The sequence below is a fragment of the Wyeomyia smithii genome, chromosome 2, assembly GCF_029784165.1.
Source record: "Wyeomyia smithii strain HCP4-BCI-WySm-NY-G18 chromosome 2, ASM2978416v1, whole genome shotgun sequence".
In the NCBI taxonomy this organism is placed as follows: domain Eukaryota; kingdom Metazoa; phylum Arthropoda; class Insecta; order Diptera; family Culicidae; genus Wyeomyia; species Wyeomyia smithii.
In genome coordinates, this window is record NC_073695.1 from 97,490,681 (window position 1) to 97,515,095 (window position 24,415).

General features: G+C 40.1%; 1 protein-coding gene across 3 annotated transcripts in view; it reads left to right on the forward strand.

The window, feature by feature from the left end:
• Window positions 1–835: 835 nt before the first annotated feature.
• Window positions 836–24,415, forward strand: part of LOC129723962 (protein alan shepard) — a 425,406-nt gene continuing 401,826 nt past the window's right edge. For 2 of the 3 annotated variants that reach the window (XM_055678476.1, XM_055678478.1), the window contains exons 1-3: window positions 837–1,359; window positions 2,570–2,725; window positions 11,698–11,811. In XM_055678476.1, the coding sequence (XP_055534451.1) occupies window positions 11,725–11,811 (87 nt within the window). In that variant the 5' untranslated portion in view covers window positions 837–1,359; window positions 2,570–2,725; window positions 11,698–11,724. Of the gene's footprint in view, window positions 1,360–2,569; window positions 2,726–11,697; window positions 11,812–24,415 lie in introns of all 3 variants that reach the window. The other variant, XM_055678477.1, reaches the window with a different exon arrangement.

Consider the following 24,415-nt stretch of genomic DNA (forward strand, 5'->3'; position numbering starts at 1 on the left):
GAGCAAGAAATGTTTCTATGATGGTTTGAGACTCCTGCATACTCTGGAAAGCTCCCATACAAATGAAACAGATATTACAACCAATTTTCCGAAAACAGCCTAAATGACCGGAATGATGTACAAAAGAACATGTCACATGCCATTTTAAAATCCAAGATAACCACTTACTAATAAAAATTAATAAACCAGTCGTCATAGATTCGATTCTTGGCTCAGATGAGACAGTGAGTGTCAGTAAGATTGTGACGTTAGCTCCGAAATTATCCTCTTTAATAATAATTGGCTGCAAATTCTATGTTCAATAAACAGGAAGATGCAATTTCGAAAACGGAATGTTAGAACCTGGACTTTGCTTCCACATGGAGGGAAGCATGTTAAAAATTATTAAACTAAAAAAAATGCGTTATTGAAACTTTTCGGTCACGTGTGCCTAACGACATTTTACTGATATTCAAATCACTCATCTTAGGTCTGCCTACAGTGAGTGCCTCTTATAACTTCTACTGCTTTTGCCGTCAGATAAATCTATTTTTGACGTGAGGATTCAAAAGCGATGTATAGTAGTATAGTTATAAATTATACATTCTGACTGAAACGATACTTTCTTTCTCAGACACAACAACAAAAATCATTAGTCAATTACGTGTTAAGTCTAAAACCAATTCAAAATGTAAGCTCTCCTACTCAGCGATACCGATATAATTACACACCGCCAGACCTGCACTAGTGCGATCTTGGTCGAGCTGACAACTCGCGAGCGTGAGCACCGCCGGCATAAACGCCGGGACTGCTGCTCTCCGTAGCTCATCTGCACCCACACTCACTCACACAGCCCTAGCCATGTCGGCAGTCAGTCGAAAAAATTTGTCAATCTAATCTTGTTATTCGCGTTTTTCGTGTGTTGTGTGCTGCGCCACTGATTGTGGTGTTGTTAGCAAATTTGGCTAAAAACTGCAAATCGACACTAGTTTCCCCGAATCAGTTTGCTTCGGTTTTCGACGCGACGCCCGCCGCTGTGCTGTTGCGATTGTGTTTTTTCGTCGCCGTTCCGTTCTGTTGCTGATGGTTCTGGTGTATTTCGTGTGAAAAAAACCTTTTCTCTGCGATCGCCGACCTTCCGAAATCGAAGAAAGACGGACCGATCAGTGACCAGAACCGCTAGTTTTGCATTGATTTCTACGCGTTCTCTATCGAAGAAGTTCCGTTTGCTTTGCCCGAAAATAAAGGCATTTAGTGCATTTTTGCAAAAGTTGCAGAATTGCGCAATTCTGTAATAGCAGCGGCGAGGGGTGCTGAAATTTGTACGAAAAAAATCCTTTTCCGTGACTCGTGGGGCTGGCGCATGTGAAAGGAAGGGCGGTAAGGACAGGCACAATAGTAGGCAGTCTCACAGTTTGACAAGTGCAGCACGGTCAGTCACTCATCGAGCAGGGTAGCCGGGTTTCATCCACGGCTGCTGAATTTGCATTCGCTTGGTAATAGTGGGACAAATGAAATTAACCGCAATATATCGGGATTGAAACACCAAAAAGCGGCTACATGAAATATGCACATATAAAATACGTTGGTTGAAAATCTAAATATCAAAAATAATAAGAGCAATAAATCAATCTATCAGACAGAGTCATCGTGAAACATCTGAGTAATGCTATAAAAGTTCAGTCCAAAGGATGATGTCTTGCTAGTAAAAGCTGTCACAATGATAACCATATTTCCATGCGCTAAAAAAAATGGTTTAAATGTTCGAGTTTTACCTCATAGCAATTTAAACGAGACAGCACATCTATATTAAAACAAACTTTTTTCAGTTTATTGATTCAAAATATTACAAAATGGTACATTAATCGCCGGGGTTTTCTAGCTATAGTAAAAACAAGCTATTTTATTTAGATTAAACCTTATCATGCTTCAAAAGACCAGAAGACCATTTGTAACATAATGGAATGAAAAGTTCGAACTATTCTGACAAAAACTTTTTGGAGTGTTATATATTGTAGTTTTTCCATACAATTTTTGACTCCATCAAAATTTTTAGTATCATCAACGTAAAAATGCTGCATTTGTTTAATTATTTTTAGCAATAATCTTTTATCTTCGAATATTGAGTGATATATTTTTTTTTCGAACAGTCATTTGAAACAAGCTTTAACTTAGTTTAACGGCAGTTTCAACATATCAGGGGGTATGTTAGAACCTCGACTAGAACATACATTTAGAGTTGAAGTTTTATAAACATCAACGGATTGGCGAAATCTATGTAAAAATAAATTAGGCTCATTAATAAGAATGTAGCTTCTGTAAAAACTTGTTTTCAAATGACTAAAATGTACAAAGATAAGTTAAATTTACTTGCTCCTTTCGGCCTGATTCAGTTCTTAAACTGAATAAACAAAGTTTCCATATTTAAAGATTTCCTTTATAATCAACTTTGCCCCACAATCAATCCAGCAACCCTGCTGTCGGTGAGTTCTTGTCCGTGTAGTGTTGTGAAAGAGTTCGCAAAGCAGTATACCGAGTAAATAAAGGACGTAAACAACGGGTCGCTCACATCACGTATTTCACGTTCTAGGAAGGAATCCGTTTATAAAGCTTGCATATAACCTAGTGTTAGTGTGTAAATTAACCTCGGCGAGCTTTCTAGACCAACTGATTAGTGCCTTTTGATCGCGGAAAAAGCATTTTAATCGAGAGCAATCTGAAAGTCATCGTATTTGCAGTAAGAACGGTAAGCTCTATGATCTGTGCGCTTTGCAATAATTCCCTTTTTTATCGCATTTGTATATGGACTACAGTCAGAACTCATCTACGATAGCTGAGTGGGTGACCTTTGAGGGGGAGACTGTCATGTCTACCAAATTTATTTCCTAGGCTTGATAAATGAATGCAGCAACACTTTAAAGCATCATTACCTGGAATAAAATACTAAGAGTACATAACGTTGACCATGTTGATGCGAATATTATCAACAGAACAAGTTTGGCCATTTTACTACTGATACTGAAAGCAATTGTATACACAGTAGACAGATCTGATGAGTAATGATTAAAAGCTAAGATCAAAGCAACTTCTGTGGAGTTTTATAAGACGTTAAGGTATACATGAGGTAAAGTGTGGACTCGTATGGATGTATGCATATCTATATGTGAATTGGGTATCAACAGCAGATGCATAAGCAAAGAAAACTTTCAATAGTTTATCATGTTGTTTCAATATAAACTTTTAAGGTTTGATGATGCGTTAGCTAAATAATTTGTGAAGTACAGCGTGTATGCATATCCCCTTTACGCTGATCACTAAACGTGGCATAACATGCTTGAAAAAAATTCACTCACAGTACCACTCTCGACCAACATTTTCCGGTCCTTCCAGTTTTCCGTATGCTTGTAACTTTTTTCGGAATAATTCTAATAATCGCGAACGCAGACGGAACACGACGAGTGATCAGACAAGACACTTATTGCTCTTACAGATATATATCTAATGTTTTGCCAAAAATATTTTGATGCTTGTCATAAAAATCAAAACAAGTTGAAAATTCATTGTGGGGCAAAAGTACACACAAAGTTTCCGTAACCGCAACGAAAAAATATGTTTAAGGTCAAATACCATCCAATATAGATATTTTTGCAACCGAGATGATGCCTAGAGATTGGAAAATGGCCCAGACATGTTAAATTCCAGGATGGCGACTTCCGAATTCTCGAAAACATCCGAATATGTGTATATCCTTTGCTGGACTTGGTAGATTCGTGATCGTCAAAAAGTGCATACGTTTCAGAGATTTGTTTACGAAGAAAAATTATATAATGATAGTTATCACTAATCGTCGATTTGTCGAGGTTTTTGTCTCAAAAAGGATAAAAATTCACAGATCCAGAACAGATGCTATTCATTTATGTGTAGCAACATCCCTATGAGCGCTAACGAAGACAGAAGATATGAACATCAATACCAATTTCACAACCCGAAGTGGCTACGGGGTTGCAGTGACCAACGGCAAAAATATCTCCGAAATATTGACAGGAACTTGCGTGACATTCGTTGTTTTGCTTTCGTCTCGATTAGACGCAAATTGTTTATCTCCGTTTGAGTTCGCAAAATAACAATACACGAGTTATCGTACGGGTGTTTTTTTGTCGATTAGTTCTCGTGCTGCGCAATAACAATAGACTGTTATATATCGGCAGAAACATCTGCACACTGGTAGGGGCAGGCTACCCCGCCAGTGATTCGATACGCAGCTGATATATCAGCAAGAATAATTCTCCCGCACCGCTGTTACCCCGCTAGCAGCACGGACCATCATACGATCGAGCGAGTGGAAGTCAACTACAAGTGGCATCTACAAGGTCGCGTGTAGGACACGGCCACTGTGTCTCAACACAAAGCTGGATCGTCATTGTTTGTTCTGCGGAGACGCTCGATTAATCCTACTATCAGCCGTGAGGTCGTGACTTAGACGTTCGGTGAAGTATTACCTTTAGAATTTTTACTATTATTATCAATATTATTACTATGTTATAATATTATTATCAATATTATTATTGATATTATTATTGTTATTATTAATACTATTACTATAATTATTATTATTATTATTATTATTACTATTGTTATTAGTATTAGTATTACTGTCTTTTTTTTTATTTGATCCATTGTAGATTGAAAAATTGTTTTTAAAATTTAACATCAACTACTTGAACCCCCCCCCATATTCGAATATTTATCGTTTGTGTGCGGTAGAGCGTAACGCTCCCGCAAAATGGACGACATGCAGGTGCAACTTTTCCTGGAGGTGGAAACAAACGGGGAAGAAATTGAAATTTCTCCCATCAGCACACCCCTACCTTCCCCTGTGCCCTCCCCTTTGCCAAGTCCTGTACCAAGAGTACCGGAAGTACGGGTAAAAGCTTACCCAGATGCCGCTGGCGGTCCCTACGTTGTTTTTTTCCGGCCCATAAAGAAGCCATTGAATATTATCCAAATTGGCAAAGACCTGGCAAAACATTTTTCGGCCGTAACCGAGATTACGAAGGTGAGGCCGAACAAACTGCGAGTTGTCGTGAGTAGCTTGAAGCAAGCAAACGAAATTGCTGGCTACGAGCTCTTCACGAGAGAGTATCGCGTGTACATCCCTGCCAAGGATGTAGAAATCGACGGTGTGGTTACCGAGGGGAATCTCACTGTCGATGACATTTTGCGTCATGGAGTTGGCTGCTTTAAAAACCCCTTGATGCAAAGTGTAAAGATACTGGATTGCAAGCAATTGCATTCAGTATCCATCGAAGAAGGGAAGAAGAAATTCCTCCCTTCGGATTCCTTCCGAGTAACATTCGCCGGATCCGCGCTGCCGAACTACGTCCGCTTGGACAGGGTTCGTCTACCTGTACGCCTGTTCGTACCGCGGGTCATGCATTGCCAAAACTGTAAGCAGTTAGGTCACACAGCCACCTACTGCTGCAACAAGGCACGCTGTAGCAAGTGCGGAGGCAATCATGCTGAGAACGCTTGCAGTGGGAATACTGAAAAGTGTCTTTATTGCGAGGGAACTCGGCATGACCTTCCGGCATGTCCCGCGTACAAACAGCGCGAGGAAAAAATTAAGCGTTCCCTTAAGGAACGATCAAAGCGCTCTTTTGCAGAAATGCTTAAGAGGGCTGAGCCACCCTCGACAGGAAACATCTTTTCCTTTTTGCCAACCGATGAGGGTACATCTGACGATCCCGTCGAAGGGTGTTCCTATGCCTTGCCAGAGGGATCTAGGAAGAGGAGAATGCTCAACTCTCCTAATCTTTCTCGTAAAGGTCGTAAGATAACCCCTAGCGGAATGACCAATAAGACAACACAAAAAGGAAGCGGTGAAGAAAAACCGAAGCAAGTACCCCCCGGTTTTAATTTCAAATCAAACCAGGAGTACCCACCGCTTCCTGGGGCACCAAAAACCCCTCGGGCACCCATTTCTCGATCAGAAGACATAAAAGAAACAGGGTTCATAAAATTCTCTGATATTGTGGACTGGATATTTAAAACATTCAACATACCAGATCCCCTTCAAAACATTCTTCTTGCCCTTCTCCCAACAGTGAAAACCTTTTTGAAGCAACTCACAGCAACTTGGCCCCTCATTTCAGCTATCGTATCTTTCGATGACTAATTCGTTGAAAGAGGTTAGGAATTTTGTCACTGTGTTACAGTGGAACTGCAGAAGTATCATCCCCAAATTTGATTTATTTTCACATTTGATAAACACATACAATTGTGATGCGTTCGCGCTTTGTGAAACTTTTCTCAATTCAAATGACCAACTTAATTTCCACGATTTTAACATCATTCGTCGAGATCGAGACTCACACGGTGGAGGGGTACTTTTAGGGATCAAAAAGTGCTATTCTTTTTTCAGAATTGACCTCCCCTCGATCTCGAATATTGAAGTTGTTGCCATTCAAACGAATATGAATGGAAAAGACCTTTGCCTTGTTTCGTTATATATTCCCCCATCCGCGCGGATTGAACAGAAGCAACTCCTTGATATAGCAGAATTGCTTCCCGCACCTTTTTTGATTTTGGGAGATTTTAACTCTCACTGTTCGCTATGGGGGTCGCTGTACGACGACAACCGATCTTCTTTAATCTGTAACTTGATCGACGACTTCAATATGACAGTTTTGAATACTGGGGAAGCGACACGCGTACCTAATCCTCCGGCACGTGAAAGCGTGCTTGACCTATCCCTCTGCTCGACATCACTAGCGTTAGATTGCCAGTGGAAAGTAATCAACGATCCCCACGGTAGTGATCATCTTCCAATCGTTATATCAATTGCTAATGGTTCAACTCCCCCGAACCCAATCAATATTTCCTACGACCTTACACGTAATATTGATTGGAAGCGTTATGAGTCTATTATAGCGGAATCTATCGAGACTCACGAGGAACTTCCTCCGGAGGAAGAATACGCGTTCTTAGCTGGCTTGATAATCGACGCCGCGACGCAAGCTCAGACGAAACCGATACCCGGGGTAACGATTAGACAACGCCCTCCCAACAAATGGTGGGACAAAGAGTGCTCTGAGCTGTACGCGCGAAGGTCCGCGGCGTATAAGGACTACCGGGAGTACGGCACTGTCAACCTACTACGAAAGTACGAGGCACTGGGCAGGCAGATGAAGAGCTTAGTAAAGGCGAAAAAACGCGGGTACTGGCGGCGGTTCGTAAACGCGTTGTCGAGGGAAACAGCGATGAGCACTCTTTGGGATACCGCCAGGCGCATGCGGAACCGTGACGTTTCGAATGAGAGTGAGGAGTATTCAGATCGCTGGATACTCGATTTTGCCAAAAAGGTCTGTCCGGACTCTGTACCGGAACAGAAAACCTTTCGCGACGCGTTTATAGTAACTACGGAAGAGCCTCCATTTTCGATGTTGGAATTTTCAATGGCTCTCCTGTCGTGCAACAATAAGGCTCCAGGGTTAGATAGAATAAAATTCAACCTGTTGAAGAATCTACCCGACTCTGCAAAAAGACGCTTGTTGGACTTGTTCAACAAGTTTCTTGAGCTAAATATTGTTCCGCATGACTGGAGGGAGGTAAAAGTCATTGCTATTCGGAAACCCGGGAAACCTGCCTCTGATCACAATTCATATAGGCCGATTGCAATGCTCTCTTGCCTCCGGAAATTAATGGAGAAAATGATCCTCTTACGGTTAGACAAATGGGTCGAAACAAACGGTTTACTTTCAGATACTCAATTTGGCTTTCGCCGGGGCAAAGGGACGAACGATTGCCTAGCGTTGCTTTCTACTGAAATTCAACTCGCATTTGCTCGAAAAGAGCAAATGGCTTCTGCGTTCTTGGATATTAAGGGGGCTTTTGACTCTGTCTCTGTAGAAGTTTTAAGCGCGAAACTTCATTCGCAGGGACTTTCACTAAATTTGAATAACTTTTTGCTCAATCTGTTGTCAGAAAAGCATATGTATTTCTCACATGGCGATTCGACAACTTCCCGAATTAGTTACATGGGCCTTCCCCAGGGCTCATGTTTAAGTCCTCTCTTATATAATTTTTACGTCAATGACATCGATGAATGTCTTGCAAATTCATGCACGCTAAGGCAACTTGCAGACGATAGCGTTGTATCCATTACTGGTAGCGAGGCTAGCGATCTGCAAGGACCATTGCAAGATACCTTAGACAATTTGTCTGAATGGGCTCTTAAGCTGGGTATCGAATTCTCTCCGGAGAAAACTGAGTTGGTCGTTTTTTCTAGGAAGCATAACCCAGCTCAGCTGCAGCTCCTACTAACGGGTAAAACGATCTCTCAGGTTTTAGTCGCTAAATATCTCGGGGTCTGGTTCGACTCTAAATGCACCTGGGCTTGTCATATTAGGTATCTGACACGAAAATGCCAACAGAGGATTAATTTTCTTCGTACGATTACCGGAACCTGGTGGGGAGCCCACCCAGGAGACCTTCTAAGGCTTTACCAAACAACGATATTGTCAGTTCTTGAGTACGGCTGTTTCTGCTTCCGCTCCGCCGCGAACACGCACATTATAAAATTAGAGAGAATACAATATCGTTGTTTGCGTATTGCCTTGGGTTGCATGCAGTCGACCCATACGATGAGTCTTGAAGTGTTAGCGGGTATTCTTCCGTTGAAACATCGTTTTTGGAATCTCTCTTACCGGTTGCTAATTCGATGCACAGTTAGGAACCCATTAGTAATTGAAAATTTCGAGAGGTTGGTCGACCTTCAATTTCAATCCAGATTTATGACTTTATATTTTGAATATATGGCTCAAGATATTAATCCTTCTTCATACGATTCCTCCAATGTCGCACTTTTAGATACTTCTAATAATGCTATATTTTTCGACACCACCATGAAACAAGACATTTCTGGTATCCCGGATCAATTGCGACCCCAAGAGATCCCTAAGATTTTTTCGAATAAGTTCAAACATGTTAGTTATGATAAAAGGTTTTACACTGACGGATCTAATCTAGATGAGTCCACTGGCTTCGGTGTTTTCCACGAAAATTTTACCGCCTCCTACAAACTCGATGCTCCTGCTTCCGTGTACGTCGCAGAACTTGCTGCTATTCAGTACTCTCTTGGAATCATCGAAACCCTACCCACAGACCACTACTTCATCTTCACAGACAGTCTCAGTGCCATTGAGGCTCTGCGATCGATGAAGCCTGTGAAGCACACCCCGTATTTCCTGGGGAAAATACGGTGGTTTTTAAGTGCTTTAACAGATAAAAATTACCGGGTTACCTTAGCGTGGGTCCCTTCTCATTGCTCGATTCCGGGTAACGAAAAGGCTGACTCTTTAGCTAAGGTGGGTGCTATTGATGGCGATATTTATGAAAGACCAATTGCTTATGATGAATTTTATAGCATTTTGCGTCAGAGAACACTCAACAGTTGGCAATCATCATGGAACTCAGATGAACTGGGACGGTGGCTACATTCCATTTTTCCTAAGGTATCGACGAAAGCATGGTTCAAGGGGTTGGATGTAGGTCGGGACTTCATTCGCGTGATGTCTAGACTTATGTCCAATCACTACACGTTAAACACGCATCTCTTTCGTATAGGGCTTGTAGACAGTAATCACTGCGTTTGTGGCGATGGCTACCATGACATCGAGCATGTTGTTTGGTCGTGTACCGAATACTGTGGTGTTAGGTCCGAGCTTATAGATTCCCTTCGGGCCCGAGGAAAACAACCGAACGTACCCGTTAGAGACATTCTGGGAAGCGGTGATCTCCAGTACATGACACAGCTATACTGCTTTCTGAAAAACGCTGACATTAAAATTTAAAATTTTCTTTGTCTATTTGTCAGATTAAGGATACAAATATGCTATGCTGAAGACACGGAAACGAAGAGCCCGCAACTATGCTTACACAAATATTTTGAACCCACAACAAACAAGAATACAATTGCTCTACCAGTTGAAAAACAAAGTTCCAAAATAGTTTTAAGTCAAAATTGTATCTCCCCTCCTCTCACCTTAAATCCCCACTAGCTCGTAGTCGGCCGCGAGAATAAAGAAAAGGCCTCCCTCTTTTCCCTGCTAACGTAGAATTAAAACGAATTGTACTTGGCTCAGTAAAACAGAAAATGTATCGTGCCGTGTCAAATAAACTAATTTAAAACTTAAACTTGCGTGACGTATTTGTTGGATGCCATTGCCATATCAACAAATGACAAGATGCGGTGCTCATTTCAAATGACACGCTGGAGGAAAGAAAGGTGTCATAGGTATGCGTCAGTGTCTCCGTCAATAGGGTTGTTTAGCTATATCAGTTTTTTATGTCATTTGAAAGAGCAGCACTTTCTGAGCAAAACGTGATTTAAAAACATGTTAATCGCTTACCTTCAATTTTTAAATGAAGAATAAGAAACTGCTCGAAATGTCTTAAATGACAGTTCGCCCATTTACGGTATATGACATTTCAAGCAGTTTTTTATTCTTCATTCAAAAATCGAAGGAAAATGATAAACATTTTTTTAAATTCTCGTTGCACTCAGAAAATTACACTCTTTCAGCTGACAGATAAAAATCGGGAAACCGTGTGCAACTTTAGGATCCAATTGAAACAGTCATCAGTTTCATTTGAAATGAACCGATGAACACCAGACGGGAAAGAAACCCGTAATCAAATCGAAATAGCTCCGTTCAGGTCAAGATGCAAGGCTGAGAGGGCGCTACTGGTACCTGCTATCAGTGAGATGAGGCGAAATACCCCGATGATAAATTAGGTATTGCCCGATTTATTCTTGTATCGTTATTGTTACCGATGTATTTATGTTTTCGTGAAGCGATGCAATTCAACGAATGTTCAATGAACACTTGGAAATATAGTGCCAGCGATTATCATTCGCTGAGTACGAAGTCAGAATTAAACGCACGACCGTACCCCCATTAAAGTGGCTATAACCCTACCAAACAGTCGTGTTGCATCCCGCTGCGTGGGGTGTTGGTCTACTGAAGCGAATTTGAATTTGCATCGGAGTGCAATAAATTATTTTTCTTTGTCTTCTTTTTCTATTTTTTTTTTCTGCAGTATAGCGCTAGATTCCCAACGCGGCTCTTGTGGACAAAATATTGATTATTTTGGTGCAATTCGATGCTGGTACCGCGATGGCGGCAATATTATTGTATTTTTTGTTTTTGTCTTTTGAAAGTTTAGGCATTCCCTAGATAGGAGTACGTGTTTATTTATGTGCAATTGTTTTGAAAGCGATCGAATCTGTAGAATGTTACGTTCACTTCGTAGAGCAGTTAATCTTTACTGATGCTTCGTTTTTAACAGTGACTGATAGTTTCTCTTTGCTATATTACTATTTTCAAAACAATTTTCCGTTGAAAATACAAAATAGTCACTATTTTTCTTGTACCGACAAACGTAGTATCCGACTGCGATTTCATTGTCGAATGGTTCAATCCATTCATGCGGTATCGAACAGAACAAAAATTCGTGGACATTTTCTCTTTGTTAATTGCTGTTTCATCCTTTTGTTTTACGCCACTACCTGTAGTATAAACTAGTCATGTGTAAAAAAATCGACTACCTAGTGAACTTTGAAAAGATCGTCACTAGAGAGCCTTTTTATGCAATTTTGATTATGATTAATTTAATCTCTGGTTATTATTAGTTTTGAAAATAATTATATTTTTGCAGGAGAATAACTACATCAGCAACAGCAACATGCAACAACCACGCTACAGTCCAGCACCCCCACCGCCGGCTGGAATGCGGCCCCAGATGCCGCCCAGACATCAGGTTATTTCAAACGTAAGTGTCACGTTCACTACGAGCATAATCTAATTAATTAATTAGACTAGACAATGCATAAACTATCATATTAATTTTCGTATGAGAGCATGCTTATAAACATTACAGTATTACTGTGTACTCTCAACATCTTTTCAAATTTCAACTATAAAAACAAAAGCAATTGTATAAACTTTCTGGCAATAAAAGGTATATTAATGTATTCCCGGTAAGAATTATTTAGCTTCTACCTACTCTTCAATATTCATTATATATTCGTATTATCTAGACGCATATTGACTGAACTTTGAATGGTTGAGCTTCGAATGCAAAATTAATCTGTCCTTTGTTCGGAAAAAAGATATATCTTTAAACAGTGTCCTGCAAGGTTATCGCGAGATGAGATGAAACCTTATGAAAGCTGCGTTGTGTGCAGCATTCAGTCCTAGTATGAGTATCTATATGTCATTTACCCACTTCCACTGGCACGCGATGTGAAACCGGGTCCGCTTACGAAATTTTAATTCAGAATGAAGAACAGAAACTCGTATTTTAAATAAATCTCAACGAGGCGGCCATCAGGTGTCGCATCGTTGTAAAAGTACAAATAAATGCTAATACAAGACTGAACAAACGTACAACACGTTGATTTTAAATGTTCCTATCCCTAAAAATTATACTGCATCATGCAAATACCCACAGAATTTTGAAATTTTGGGGGCGAGAAGATAAAAAATTTTTATAGTTAATAGTTTCTTCGCAAAGGATAATGTGCCACTTTATTGAATACGTCCCATTGTGTGCTGTGTCTATCATGTGAAAAACGAAATTAATATTTTTGATAAGGTTTTTTTCCCACGTATACTCTATGATAACATGCAATCATAGACAAACAGACGTGCTTCTTCGAAGAAAAATCCTGAAAAATCTTCGTACTTGTTCGTATCGTTAGACTGCAAAATTTCAAAGAACTATGGAGCTGGAGTATGGTGTGAGGGAACAAAACGAGTTGATGGCACGAAATCATGCTCATCACGAAAAGCGCAACGAAGGAATGGCGTGGATGGTAACGCGCTTATTTGAAGCCCTCGGGCGAAACTTGGATGGTGATCCAGCATCGGTACGATGGATCATTGGACTTCTATCGAAATTGGACGCAATACAAAAATGGTTTCGGAGAAGCTGATCAAGAATACTGGAATGGTTTGGAATTGTTACATAGGTTAACAACATCAAAAATATACCAATTATTAGTTGAATTGAAAGACTTCAACGGTGACTTTAAATATCCAAAGTTTACCGATTTTGAAATTGGAAGTGAAACAGAAAAGTACTTGCTGAGGAAGGTAGGTACTTACAGTGGAACTGCTGGAGACTCAATGGCATATCAAAAAGGATGGAAATTTACCGCTGCGCTGCGCTGAGTTGCGTAGTGGCGCTTGGAGGTACAGAGACTGCGGCTGTAGGTATGTAAGCCACATGCTTCCTAACATATAACGAACAATGAACATATAACGTAATGAAATTCTTTGTAGTAATCTCAATGGAAAGTATATGAACGCAGATGATGTCAGATCTTTTACACGGTATCATTACAAAAATGCTTACAATGGGTTAAGGTGGTAGTGTGTAGATGTCACCACGTGGTCACCACGTGGTCGGCTACGAATTTTCAGTGCCACTAGACTCGGGAATAGTTTATGCGTTATCTACGAAAACACTTTCTTATGTTTACGTCACCATAACAAACATGATAATATGTTTTCACAAGTGACGTATTAACTATTACTGAGTGGTAATCATTTGAAAATTCGAATTCGACCACGTGGTGGCTCGAAGTCGGCCATTTATGAGTTCAACACACTGCCACCTATAAGTATACGAGAATGCTAATTCGAGAGGTGAACTGAAAAAAATGTGTAATTGTTCCGCTTTTGCTTGTTGTATCGCTATTTATATATCCGAAGTACTCCTTCCATCTGTCGACCATCTCGCTGATATCCGTGAGGCTGATGGCACTCTGTGAAACTGGTTGACTCTCTCACAAAATTTCCTCATGTGCACGATGCCCGTTTGTACTTGGCCTTGTTCTCTTTTCTGGTACTGGTTAGATTAATCACCGTGAACGTTTACTTTTCTGTTTTATTGGCTCTTATCGATGACAATTAAATAAAACAGCTTAATTTCGCGTAACGCGTTTCGGTCTACTATTCTTCGACCATCATCAGACGCCTGAAAATATTTATTATTCTTTATTACAATTTTTTTTTAAACAATTACACATTTAACACTTACAAATGGCTGTATGCAACTTATCGGTCTTGTCTGACTAAACTATACTAACATAAATTTTCCTGCTCAACTCCCTATGTCGCCCACTTCGTCATCGATAGCATTTGTTCGTGTTCGCGTTTTCGGCTCTCTCCTTAACCGAGCCAATAGTCCATTGTAGGTGGTGTTGAAACACTCACGCTGTAGGTTAACCGTTCGCATTTCACCTTCCTTTTTGATGTGGAATACCTCTGCAATCATCCTGGTTGCCGGGTCAACTATGCGTTCTAGAATTGTGGTGTTGTCGAAATCGAACACATGTCCTTCTTCTATTGTGTGTGTGCCTAGTCCAGATTTCGGGTTTTTATACAGTCGTTCTTGTGTTCCGCTATCCTCACCTCCAGCATGCGTTTCGTCTGACCGATGTACGTTTTACCGTCGTTCGTTCCACATGGTATGGAGTACACCACGTTCTTCTGTTTGCCTGGTGGTATTTGATCTTTCATTTTGCTAAAGATTTTATGTTTGATCTTGTTTTGCGGTCATGAGGCTAGAGTGTTCTCTCTCGTTGACTTACCTCGCATTCCCTGTCTACTTAGGGGCCAACCACATCCAAGGTGGACAGATTTTAAATGATTTCTGGACCACCCATAACGCTATTTTGCATGCTAGCTATACGGCGTTCTAGCTACATGCCCTGCCCAGCGCATCCTTTCAGTTTAGCTATCTGGCGTTCTAGCTACATGCCCTGCCCAGCGAATCCTTCCAGTTTTGTCCACTTTCTAAATACAGTGTTCGTCGAAACTCGTGGTTCATCCTACGCCTCCAGACTCCGTTCTCCAGTTTTTTTTGGAGCACATAGTAGGCACAACATCCAGTGATAATACGTCTCCTTATCTCCTTATCCTCGACCACCTCGAACTCATCCCCGTCGATTGTTACCGTATTGCCTAGGCGTGCCCTGTCGTGCTCGGACACACCTGCAAGCATATACTAAGTTTTTGACGTATTTATCTTCAGTCCGAACCTATCTGCTTCAAGTTTCAGTCGGGTATACTGATCTGCCACCGTCTCAAATTTGCTGCTGACAATATCCACGTCATCCGCAAAGCAAATCAATTGACCTGATCTGTTGAAAATCGTGCTCCGCATGTCAAACCCCGCTCGTCTCGTAGCACCCTTTAGCGCGACGTCAAACAATAAGCAGGAGACACCATCACCTTGTCGGAGCCCTCTGTGAGACTCGAATGGGTCCGACGTTCCACCCGAAATTCTCACACAACACTTCACATCCTCCATCGTAACCTTAATCAGTCTTGTCAGTTTCCCCGGAAAGACATTTTCGTCAAGAATTTTCCATAGCTCTTGTCAGTTTATTGTATCGTATGCGGCTTTAAAATCGACGAAAAGATGGTGTGTAGGGACTCTAAACTCGCGGAACTTTTGGAGAATCTGCCGCAGTGTAAAGATTTGGTCAATCGTAGACCGTCCTTCCTTGAAGCCTGGTAGCTTCCTACAAACCTGCTGGCTAATGGTGACAGGCTTTGGAAGATGACCTAGGAAAACACTTTGTAGGCGGCATTCAGGTCTGTGATCGCTCGATAGTTCTCGCAGTCTAGTTTGTTGCCGTTCTTGTATATGGTGCAGATAACCCCTTCTCTCCACTCCTCCGGTAGCTGCTCTGTTTCCCAGATCTCGACGATCAGTCGATGCAGCGAGCTAGCCAGTTTGTCGGGCCCATCTTAATAAGCTCATCTCCTATGCCGTCATTTCCAGCAGATTTGTTATTCTTGAGCTACCGGATCGCATCCTCAACTTTGCTTATTGTTGTGGGTAGCACATCTTCGACGTTCGTTGCACCGACCACGCCTTCTCCGCTTCTGTTGTGGTCCCTGCTTGCACGCTATTCAGATGTTCATCGTAGTGCTGCTTCCACCTTTCGATCACCTCACGGTCATCCGCCAAAGGGCCTCCATCCTTATCACTACACATTTCGGCTCGTGAGACAAAGCCTCTGCGGGATGCGTTGAGTTTTTGGTTGAACTTTCGTGTTTCGTGTGTGCGGTGCAACACCTCGAATTCTTCACATTCCTCCTCTTCCTGGCGACGCTTTTTTTCCTCAGAGTTGGACTTGCTGCCTCCGTTTCAGTCTATATCGCCCCACATTCTGACGGGTGGCTCTACGCAGCACTGTTGCCCGCGCTGCGTTTTTCTCGTCCAAAATCTACCTGCATTCTTCATTGCGGACTTCCTCCGCAGCACTGCAGATAGCTGTTTTAACGGCGTTCCAGCGATCCTTTAGAAGGGGCTTCTTCAAGCTCGCCCTCTTCTGGCAGCGCAGCTTCAAGCAATGACGCGTACTGTGGTGCGACGTCGTGTTGCTCCAGTCGCGCGAGATTCTTCCGTGGCGGGCGACGATACCGTATACTATTCACAACGAATAGTTTTTGGCGTATCTTAACTATCACTAGGAGTGAGTGGTCCGAATCGATGTTAGCGCCACGATGTGCTCTGACGTCGATAATGTCCGAGAAGTACTGACCATGAAAAAGGTTGTCGATTTGTGTTTCTGTTCTATATGGCGATCTCCAGGTTAATCTTTGGTGGAGGTTATGATGGATGAAGGTGCTGCTCATGGTTATGTTCTTGGAGTCGTCAGTTGGTGTGCACTGAATCGTCCGATCACCGGTATATACTCATCCTCCTGACCAACCGAAGCGTTGTAGTTCCCGATCGCTACTTCCGAGGAGTGGGCTACCACGTTAATTATACTAACGTTGAAAAACCGGCCTTCAATGCTCAACCTGCACATTCAAAGACAGATCGGCCACCACCCGATCACCCGCTTCTGCATCTCGTCCATCACTTTGAAAGCTGCTCCCAGCTCGTGTGTGCTTTCACAACTCTGGTAGATGGTGTGACCATCCCTGTACTTACGCATCATCTTCTCTTTCCAGCATACAACCTGCAGTGCTACGATGTTGAACTTGCAGGTCTTCAATTGCTCGGGAAGCACGCGGGCACTTTCTAGGAAGTTGAGAAATCGACAGTTACATGATCCAAGTTCTGTTAGTCCGTTTTCGTTGCCTATATTCGAACCGATTGCTTGCAAGGCCAGCGACCAACCCCACAATGTCGCAGAAGAACCATCGAAATGCCATTGTTCAGTGTCCCGGGTACTACCAGGACTTGGGATGAATACGACGTTAATTAGAACGCTTCCGTTGGTATCGATACTAAGAAACTCCCTTCCGAGAAAGAAAGCCTCGCTTTCTGTCAGCATGCTACCAGAAGTCCCACCGGGGTTGTTTACTCGGTTTACTCACGTGTCAGTTGGTATCGCGAGAAGGTAAGGGTTCGGTAGCTGGAAGGCTGAGGCTCACTAGTGGAAACTGTTTTGCGCCTGTGGTCCAGTCATTAAGCTACCCACATTCCCCGCCATACCAGTCGTTTTTGTCGATCGGTTTCTTCACTCCTAATGTCCCTAATAGCTTGAAAGGCGATACGCTAAGCCCCTTCGCGTGTGTAGTACCACTTCGAGCAGTTGCGCGTATTCCTCCGCAGCCTGAGAGTCCCGGAGATGTTTGATGTTGAGCCGCAGGACTCGACTATGTCGTGCGTGATACACGCTCGACAGTTTCGAGCGCAAGCATACCGCAACTAGGTATTGGTCCGAGTCAATATCCGCATCGCAACAGGTGCGTACATTGGTCCGGCAAAGCTCCTGGATCGCTATATTTTCGAAGTGGCGGAGTTCTAGCTGATCCAGCAGGATCCGGTCGCACCCGGGACGTTTAGCAAACTGTAATTCCCTTACCGAGCTTCCAATCATCGTCCTTATTTCACCACCTAGGTCGTTGCCGATTGTTCCAGTTCGTATTCAGCGTTTGTGGTGAAAAATGGGCTTTTTTCGGATGCTGATGAAAAAATAACTAAGACAGATAATTGAGTTTAATAAATTTCCCATGAAAGGTAGTAAAGTTAGCTAAGTTGCCAAAATAATCTACTGCCTTCCGGCAGTTAACCGGAACATTAGCCATGGTGGACAAAAACATGCATGTTTTTGAGTTTTCTCTTCGTTTTATTTATCAATTCCTCCTCAGTTTTCGCGACCAAATTGTTGGAGTAGATTTTTCGCTTCAGGTTTGCCCAAAAATCCTCGATGGGACGCAACTTGGGAACGTTGGGCGGGTTCCCCAACTTGGGTCGATATTCAGTGATCACTTCGAGTAATGGGCCGACGCCTGATCCGGCCAGAACACCGTGTCTTCGGCTTTCTGGTGTTTCTTGATAAACGACGCAACTTCCGGCAGGCAAAACAACAGAGACTTTGACACCTCCTTCTCGCTGATTGTTAGTCACAGCAGCACCTTCTTGGAGAACTTGGTGTGTGAAATGAACTTCACCTCGGTGCTCACTTTCTTCGTGGGAGAAGCAAAATACCAAATGCCCTGCCATTCGTTGCCAACCAGGGTGAGACAGGTCTCGTCGTCCATCACCACCGCCACGTCGTGATTTGCCGGGAAAATCGACTTGACCATCTTATTCAGGCGCTGCCGCTGAGCCATTACCTGCAGCTCCGAGACCAATGGTCGGGACTACCGCTTCCTGACATGTATGTCCATGTTCGTCAGGTACTTTATATTGTTTGGCCGGTTGCACCGACCTCCCGGCCAAGCGCCCACAGCGATGTAGCCACTTTTTCCTCGATATTCCTCTTTGGCGTCCTTTGGAGCTTCTTGACGCTCAGGGTCGTAGGCCCACGAATTGTCATACCGTACCGTTCTTTGAACGCGCACACTTCTGAACGGAGTAGAATCACTTTTTTCGCCATAACGGTTTGATTATTATTATGGATTATTATGATTGATGCTGCATAGGTAGTGCATATGAAGGTAAACCCAAGAAAAATCGGCTATTTTTGTCCATTTTTTTGCCGCAAACTTTTATTCTTGGGTGCTCGTAACGTCCCTGACATAAGGAACAGGTGCTCAAACAAGCTTTTCTTTAAGGAGAACAGCTCTCTCTTCCCTGTCATGCGTTACGACTCTACGAATATACTCTTCTTATGTAGTTTTGATGACAACTTTGAGTGCAGAAATTTAAATAGGTAGCTAGCGAGATGGATGATCATGGATCATGTACGACACAAAAAAAGAAAAAAAAAGGTAGCTGCTGTTTTTTTTTTTTGTAAGTAAGCAACAAATGTAAGTGAAATTTTAGAATAATAATGAGAAAAAATGGCTACTATAGAAAAGAAATTTGTGTACCTTTCTGCTTGTTTCATAAGCTCGTTTCACAGTCATTAGGTTCAACATTTCTTTTTTTTTTACTTTTCTTTCCAATAAGAGTAATCAAAAAGATTTCTAGTTACAATGCTTGAAGCACCTTATAAAATAAAGTGATACGATGTCAAGTGAATTGACTTGACTGAGTTAACCTCCACACTACTTCATAGGCCTCTTGGTAAATTGTAAGAGTTGTACTTGACCTCGCAGCTTTCTGGTTAGTGTAGCGGTGGTAATGAACGTGAACACATTTGCGCGACATACTGAATCAAGATAGTTTCGGGCTCAATGTTGTTTGTGAACGAGTAAAAAAACGACTTGAAGCTTTTCCCTCTCTGCATGGTAAAATCATCATCAAATCATCTATCTAATCAGGTTAATTTATCCCTAAGGTCTTCAAGATGTTCAGTATTGTCAATAACCATGCACTTCAATTAATTTTAATTATAATGATAGACGTTCTTGCACATTAAACAGACAAAAACCGCGTTGTCTGTCCAGTTTGCAAACCCAACGGATATGGTTTAATTTATTAAAAAATTCATCTGCACAAATGACATTCTGTTATTGCGGAAATCTTGTAACGCCTTTTTTTATTTCCACTCTCAATCTAAGAAGCAAGCGTAATCTTGAAAGCTCTTATCTGCACCTGCATCGGCAGCAGTGTCCTGCACTAAACATCAATGAGCGTTAGAAGTCTTTTGGCTGCCAACAGCGAAGTATTCATTTAGAATTTTTTTTCTATCTCCAAATCATAGGGTGGTCGGTATTACCGACTTTTCGGAAAACCGGTATTCCGGTATTCATAGAAATCAAAACCGGTAAAACCGGTAAAAAACCGGTATTTTTAAATTTGTTTTTCGGTTTAATACAAACCAGGGGCGACTCGTGGTCTTTGAACCTATTTGTTCAACTACAAAATTTTTAAAATCAAGGTTTTGGGAAGTAATGTCAATCATGTTCGCGATAAATACAAATCAGTCTAATAAAACTGAAAAATAATAATTTTTGCTTTTATGAGTACCTATGCTTCATTAAGATTCAGGTTTCTTTTCGTTAGATTTGCACCACTGTGGCCATCGTTTTGATCTCTTATGGTTTACGATCCAGATACAACACTGGATTAACAGTATTTGATAAACTACAATGAATGAATTCAGTGATATGATTACAAAGAACATAATTTCGAAACTCATATTAACGAAAAATCATGCAGGTTTTTATTAAAAATTTCTTTCACACCACAAAACCTAGTTTTAAGCTAGTAAAAAACTTTAAAATTCTTAGAGAAACAATATTTGAAACTGTTGAGAAGAGTTAATGAATGAAGAAGGGAATGAAATGACGATCAGACAAGAACTTTCATTTTTTGAATCCGAAGTTAAATACTTCTCTATTCTGTTCGATGCTCTTTTTTTTTGTTCACACAACATTTATTTGACACGGCACAATACAAATTAATGTTTCACGGAGCCAATTATATCTAATGGTCTAAAATATCTTATAAGCTGAAGGCAAATTTTGTATCCTCGCTACCGACTACGAGCTGAAACTAAATCTAATAGAGACAAATCGCGCCAAATGACCGATGGTCGAATATCGACCATTTTTGATTTGAATGAAACTTTGCACACGTATTTGGCTTAGCAAACTGAGCATTTTTCACAGATGGAGAGATTTTTTACACCCATGGATTACATTCTAAAAGGGCGTATGCCTTTTGGCATAGGTTTTATTCGAAGCATTGTAGCCCAGAAACCGTTGGTTGTATAGAAAAACTGTCTGAGAATGAGTAGTAGGGAATCAAAAATGCACCATAAAAAAATATACACTGTACAAAAAAAATTTTTTGACCAAAATAAATTAAAAATAAACATTAAATTTCAATTTAAAAAAAAAAGAGTTGAATTTTTTTTTATTGTTTTTTAAAGAAACTTGACGTTAATATGCAACTTTTAAAAAAAAGTCCAGGATGGAGAAATGAAAAATAATTTTTTTATGGTAGATTAATTTTTTTATGAAAATTCTAATTTGGACATTTTTCAGAATATTTGTATTCTGATGATTTTAAAAGATGCAGAGAGTTATTTTGAATCAAAAAGCTCTTGGTAGTAAACATTTTAAAGGCATCGGTTTTCGAGTTATTTTTAATTTAAGCTCGAAAAATTATTAATATTTCGGAAAATACAGTTTTTTCTTAATTTGTCCATGGTTCTCCAGCAAAAACCATACGTTCATTGGAATGCTTGATCAAAAATATACAATTCATTCTTTGACAACAAAACGATTGGATAAATAACTCAAGCGCTAAACCTTAGCCTACCTACACGTTCCCCCTTGCCGAATGTTTTATAAAAAAATATATTTGTCGTGCATCACTACCTACTTGTTTACTAATAATAACTGTTTGAAAAGTACGCAACCAACTGGGTTACCTATAATATCTGTTTCCGTATATAAATACGATTGCACTACTCCAGATGTGTTAGTAACAGTTTGCATTTTGTGAAGATGAATAAAGTGAAAATGGAATACACCAAGCCCAAATGCTGTAAACCCTTTCCTGATCATCGGTGCTCATCAAGCTTACGCAAACTAAACGAAAACGTTATTGCAAAATTAAAAATATTGAACAGTCAAGCTCATTTTAATACGTCTTTATCAATTTGTGATTCGTGTAGTTATTGGAATGATAGTCAAGTCACCATTCATCCCTTCGTTGTTTACTATTCAGAATCTGAAACACTTAAGAATATCAGCTTCATCATAATATCGGAAGTACTCCAACATGATACTGTTGCGGTTCAGGTGTTCATTGCCAAATTAATGAGTTTTTTTAAAACTACAATAGAGTTGAAAAAAGCGATATTAATGTCTGATGGAGCTACCTCACAATATAAAAATAGAAAAGACTTTGCAAGTCTTTGCAAGTTCGAAACAAAATATAACGTCGATGCAGAGTGGCATTTTTTTGCGACTTCTCACGGTTAAGGGCCATGCGATGCAATTGGTGGTATATTAAAACTAATGGCAGGAAATGCAAGTTTAGCTAAAGATCATGAACATTCCATTACAAGCGCAAAAGAATTGTATGATTGTAATAAAAATTCATCAAAAATATCATTTAGTTGAAGAATATGAACAAGGAGTAACAGAATGGAGCAATATTTTCAAAAAATCTATAATAATAGCTGCCACACAAAAGTATTACTCTTTTGTTCCGATTTCAGAACATAAGATACAAACGAAGCTGTTTTCAAAAGATGACGAATCATTTACTTATGATGTATATAAAATATAAGGTGAAACTAGTTCTGTAAAGTATCTATGTCATAAAAAAATATGTTCCTAAGATAATAAAACTCGAAAATAAATATTTGATTCTTATATATATTTATATCACTTAGAACATTTAACTATTTTCTTGAGAATCGTTCGCCCAATCGTTTTGTTGTCAAAGAATGAATTGTATATTTTTGATCAAGCATTCCAATGAATGTATGGTTTTTGCTGTAGAACCATGGACAAATTAAGAAAAACGTGTATTTTCCTAAATAATTATAAATTTTCGAGCTTAAATTAGAAATAACTCGAAAACCAATGCCTTTAAAATGTTTACTACCAAGAGCTTTTTGATTCAAAATGACTTTCTGCATCTTTTAAAATCATCCGAATACAAATATTTAGAAAAATGTTTGAATTAGAATTTTCATAAAAAAATTAGTCTACCATAAAAAAGTTATTTCTCATTTCTCCATCCTGGACTTTTTTTTAGAAGTTGCGTATTAACGTCAAGTTTCTTTAAAAAACAATAAAAAAATTCAACTCTTTTTTTTTTTTTAATTGAAATTTAATGTTTATTTTCAATTTTTTTTGGTCAGAAATTTTTTTTTTGTACAGTGTATATTTTTTATGGTGAATTTCTAATTCCCTACAACTCATTCTCAGATAGTTTTTCTATACAACCAACGGTTTCTGGGCTACAATGCTTCGAATAAAACCAATGCCAAAAGGCATACGCCCTTTTAGAATGTAACTCATGGGTGTAAAATATCTCTCCACCTGTGAAAAATGCTCAGTTTGCTAAGCCAAATACGTGTGCAAAGTTTCATTCAAATCAAAAATGGTCGATTAAATTTTCGCGTATTTCCAGGCGATTTGAAATGATTTTGCTCAATACTAAAACTAGCATGTTTTTTTCATCAGAGATTCGTCTCGCTGTTAAATAGGCACCTTGATGCTCTTCAAATAGTTCTAAACATGTAGCATGTATGGCAAGTTTCGCTGAGCGAGGATATCACGAACTGGCACATAGGGGTTTCGATGCTTTTTAAACAGTTCGTTCAAATTCAGCATTTTTCTCAGCTAGAAGTATTGCTAATAAAATCCGCCGCGGTTTGGGCGAAGAAGCTTTGGCCATGATATAGCTATTTAAATTTCGCTTTATCTTGAATAAGGAGCAATTATGTTTAGAATGAAATTTTTTATTGATTGATTATTTCATCTTGTAAACACATTAGGAGCAACTTGCCCATAACTAGGTGCAACCTGGGCAATGCACACGGAGACGCCAAACAAAAACAAAATTCAAATTGATATTTATATATTATTTTTTAATTTTTTTTTTAGTCTTTTAAATAGCACAAAACAAATAATGTGACATGCCTTTTTTCGCGGACATGATTGTTATTACTGCTCAAACTATGATTTTCAGAATTTGTAGTTGAACTGGTAGGTTCATAACCCACGAGTTGTCTCTGTAAGTATGAGTGTAAAACAAAATCCACTGTTCTACTTAAAACATAAGTGTTTTGCTTTATTGATATAAAGTTTTTTGACATATTATCGATACACACAAACACATCGTCTGAATCCAAGCAAAACAAACAAGAAATACACAAAAATTGATAAATAGAGAAGGGAAAATAATATTCAATGTTGCTCCTGTCTAAATGTATTTATTATATACACCGTCATGTGATTTTTAACGTCTACCTAAGTGGGTAGTATTGATTAGCCTTAAAATGATTTATGAATATTGTGACAAGTTTTTTTTTTATTTCAAG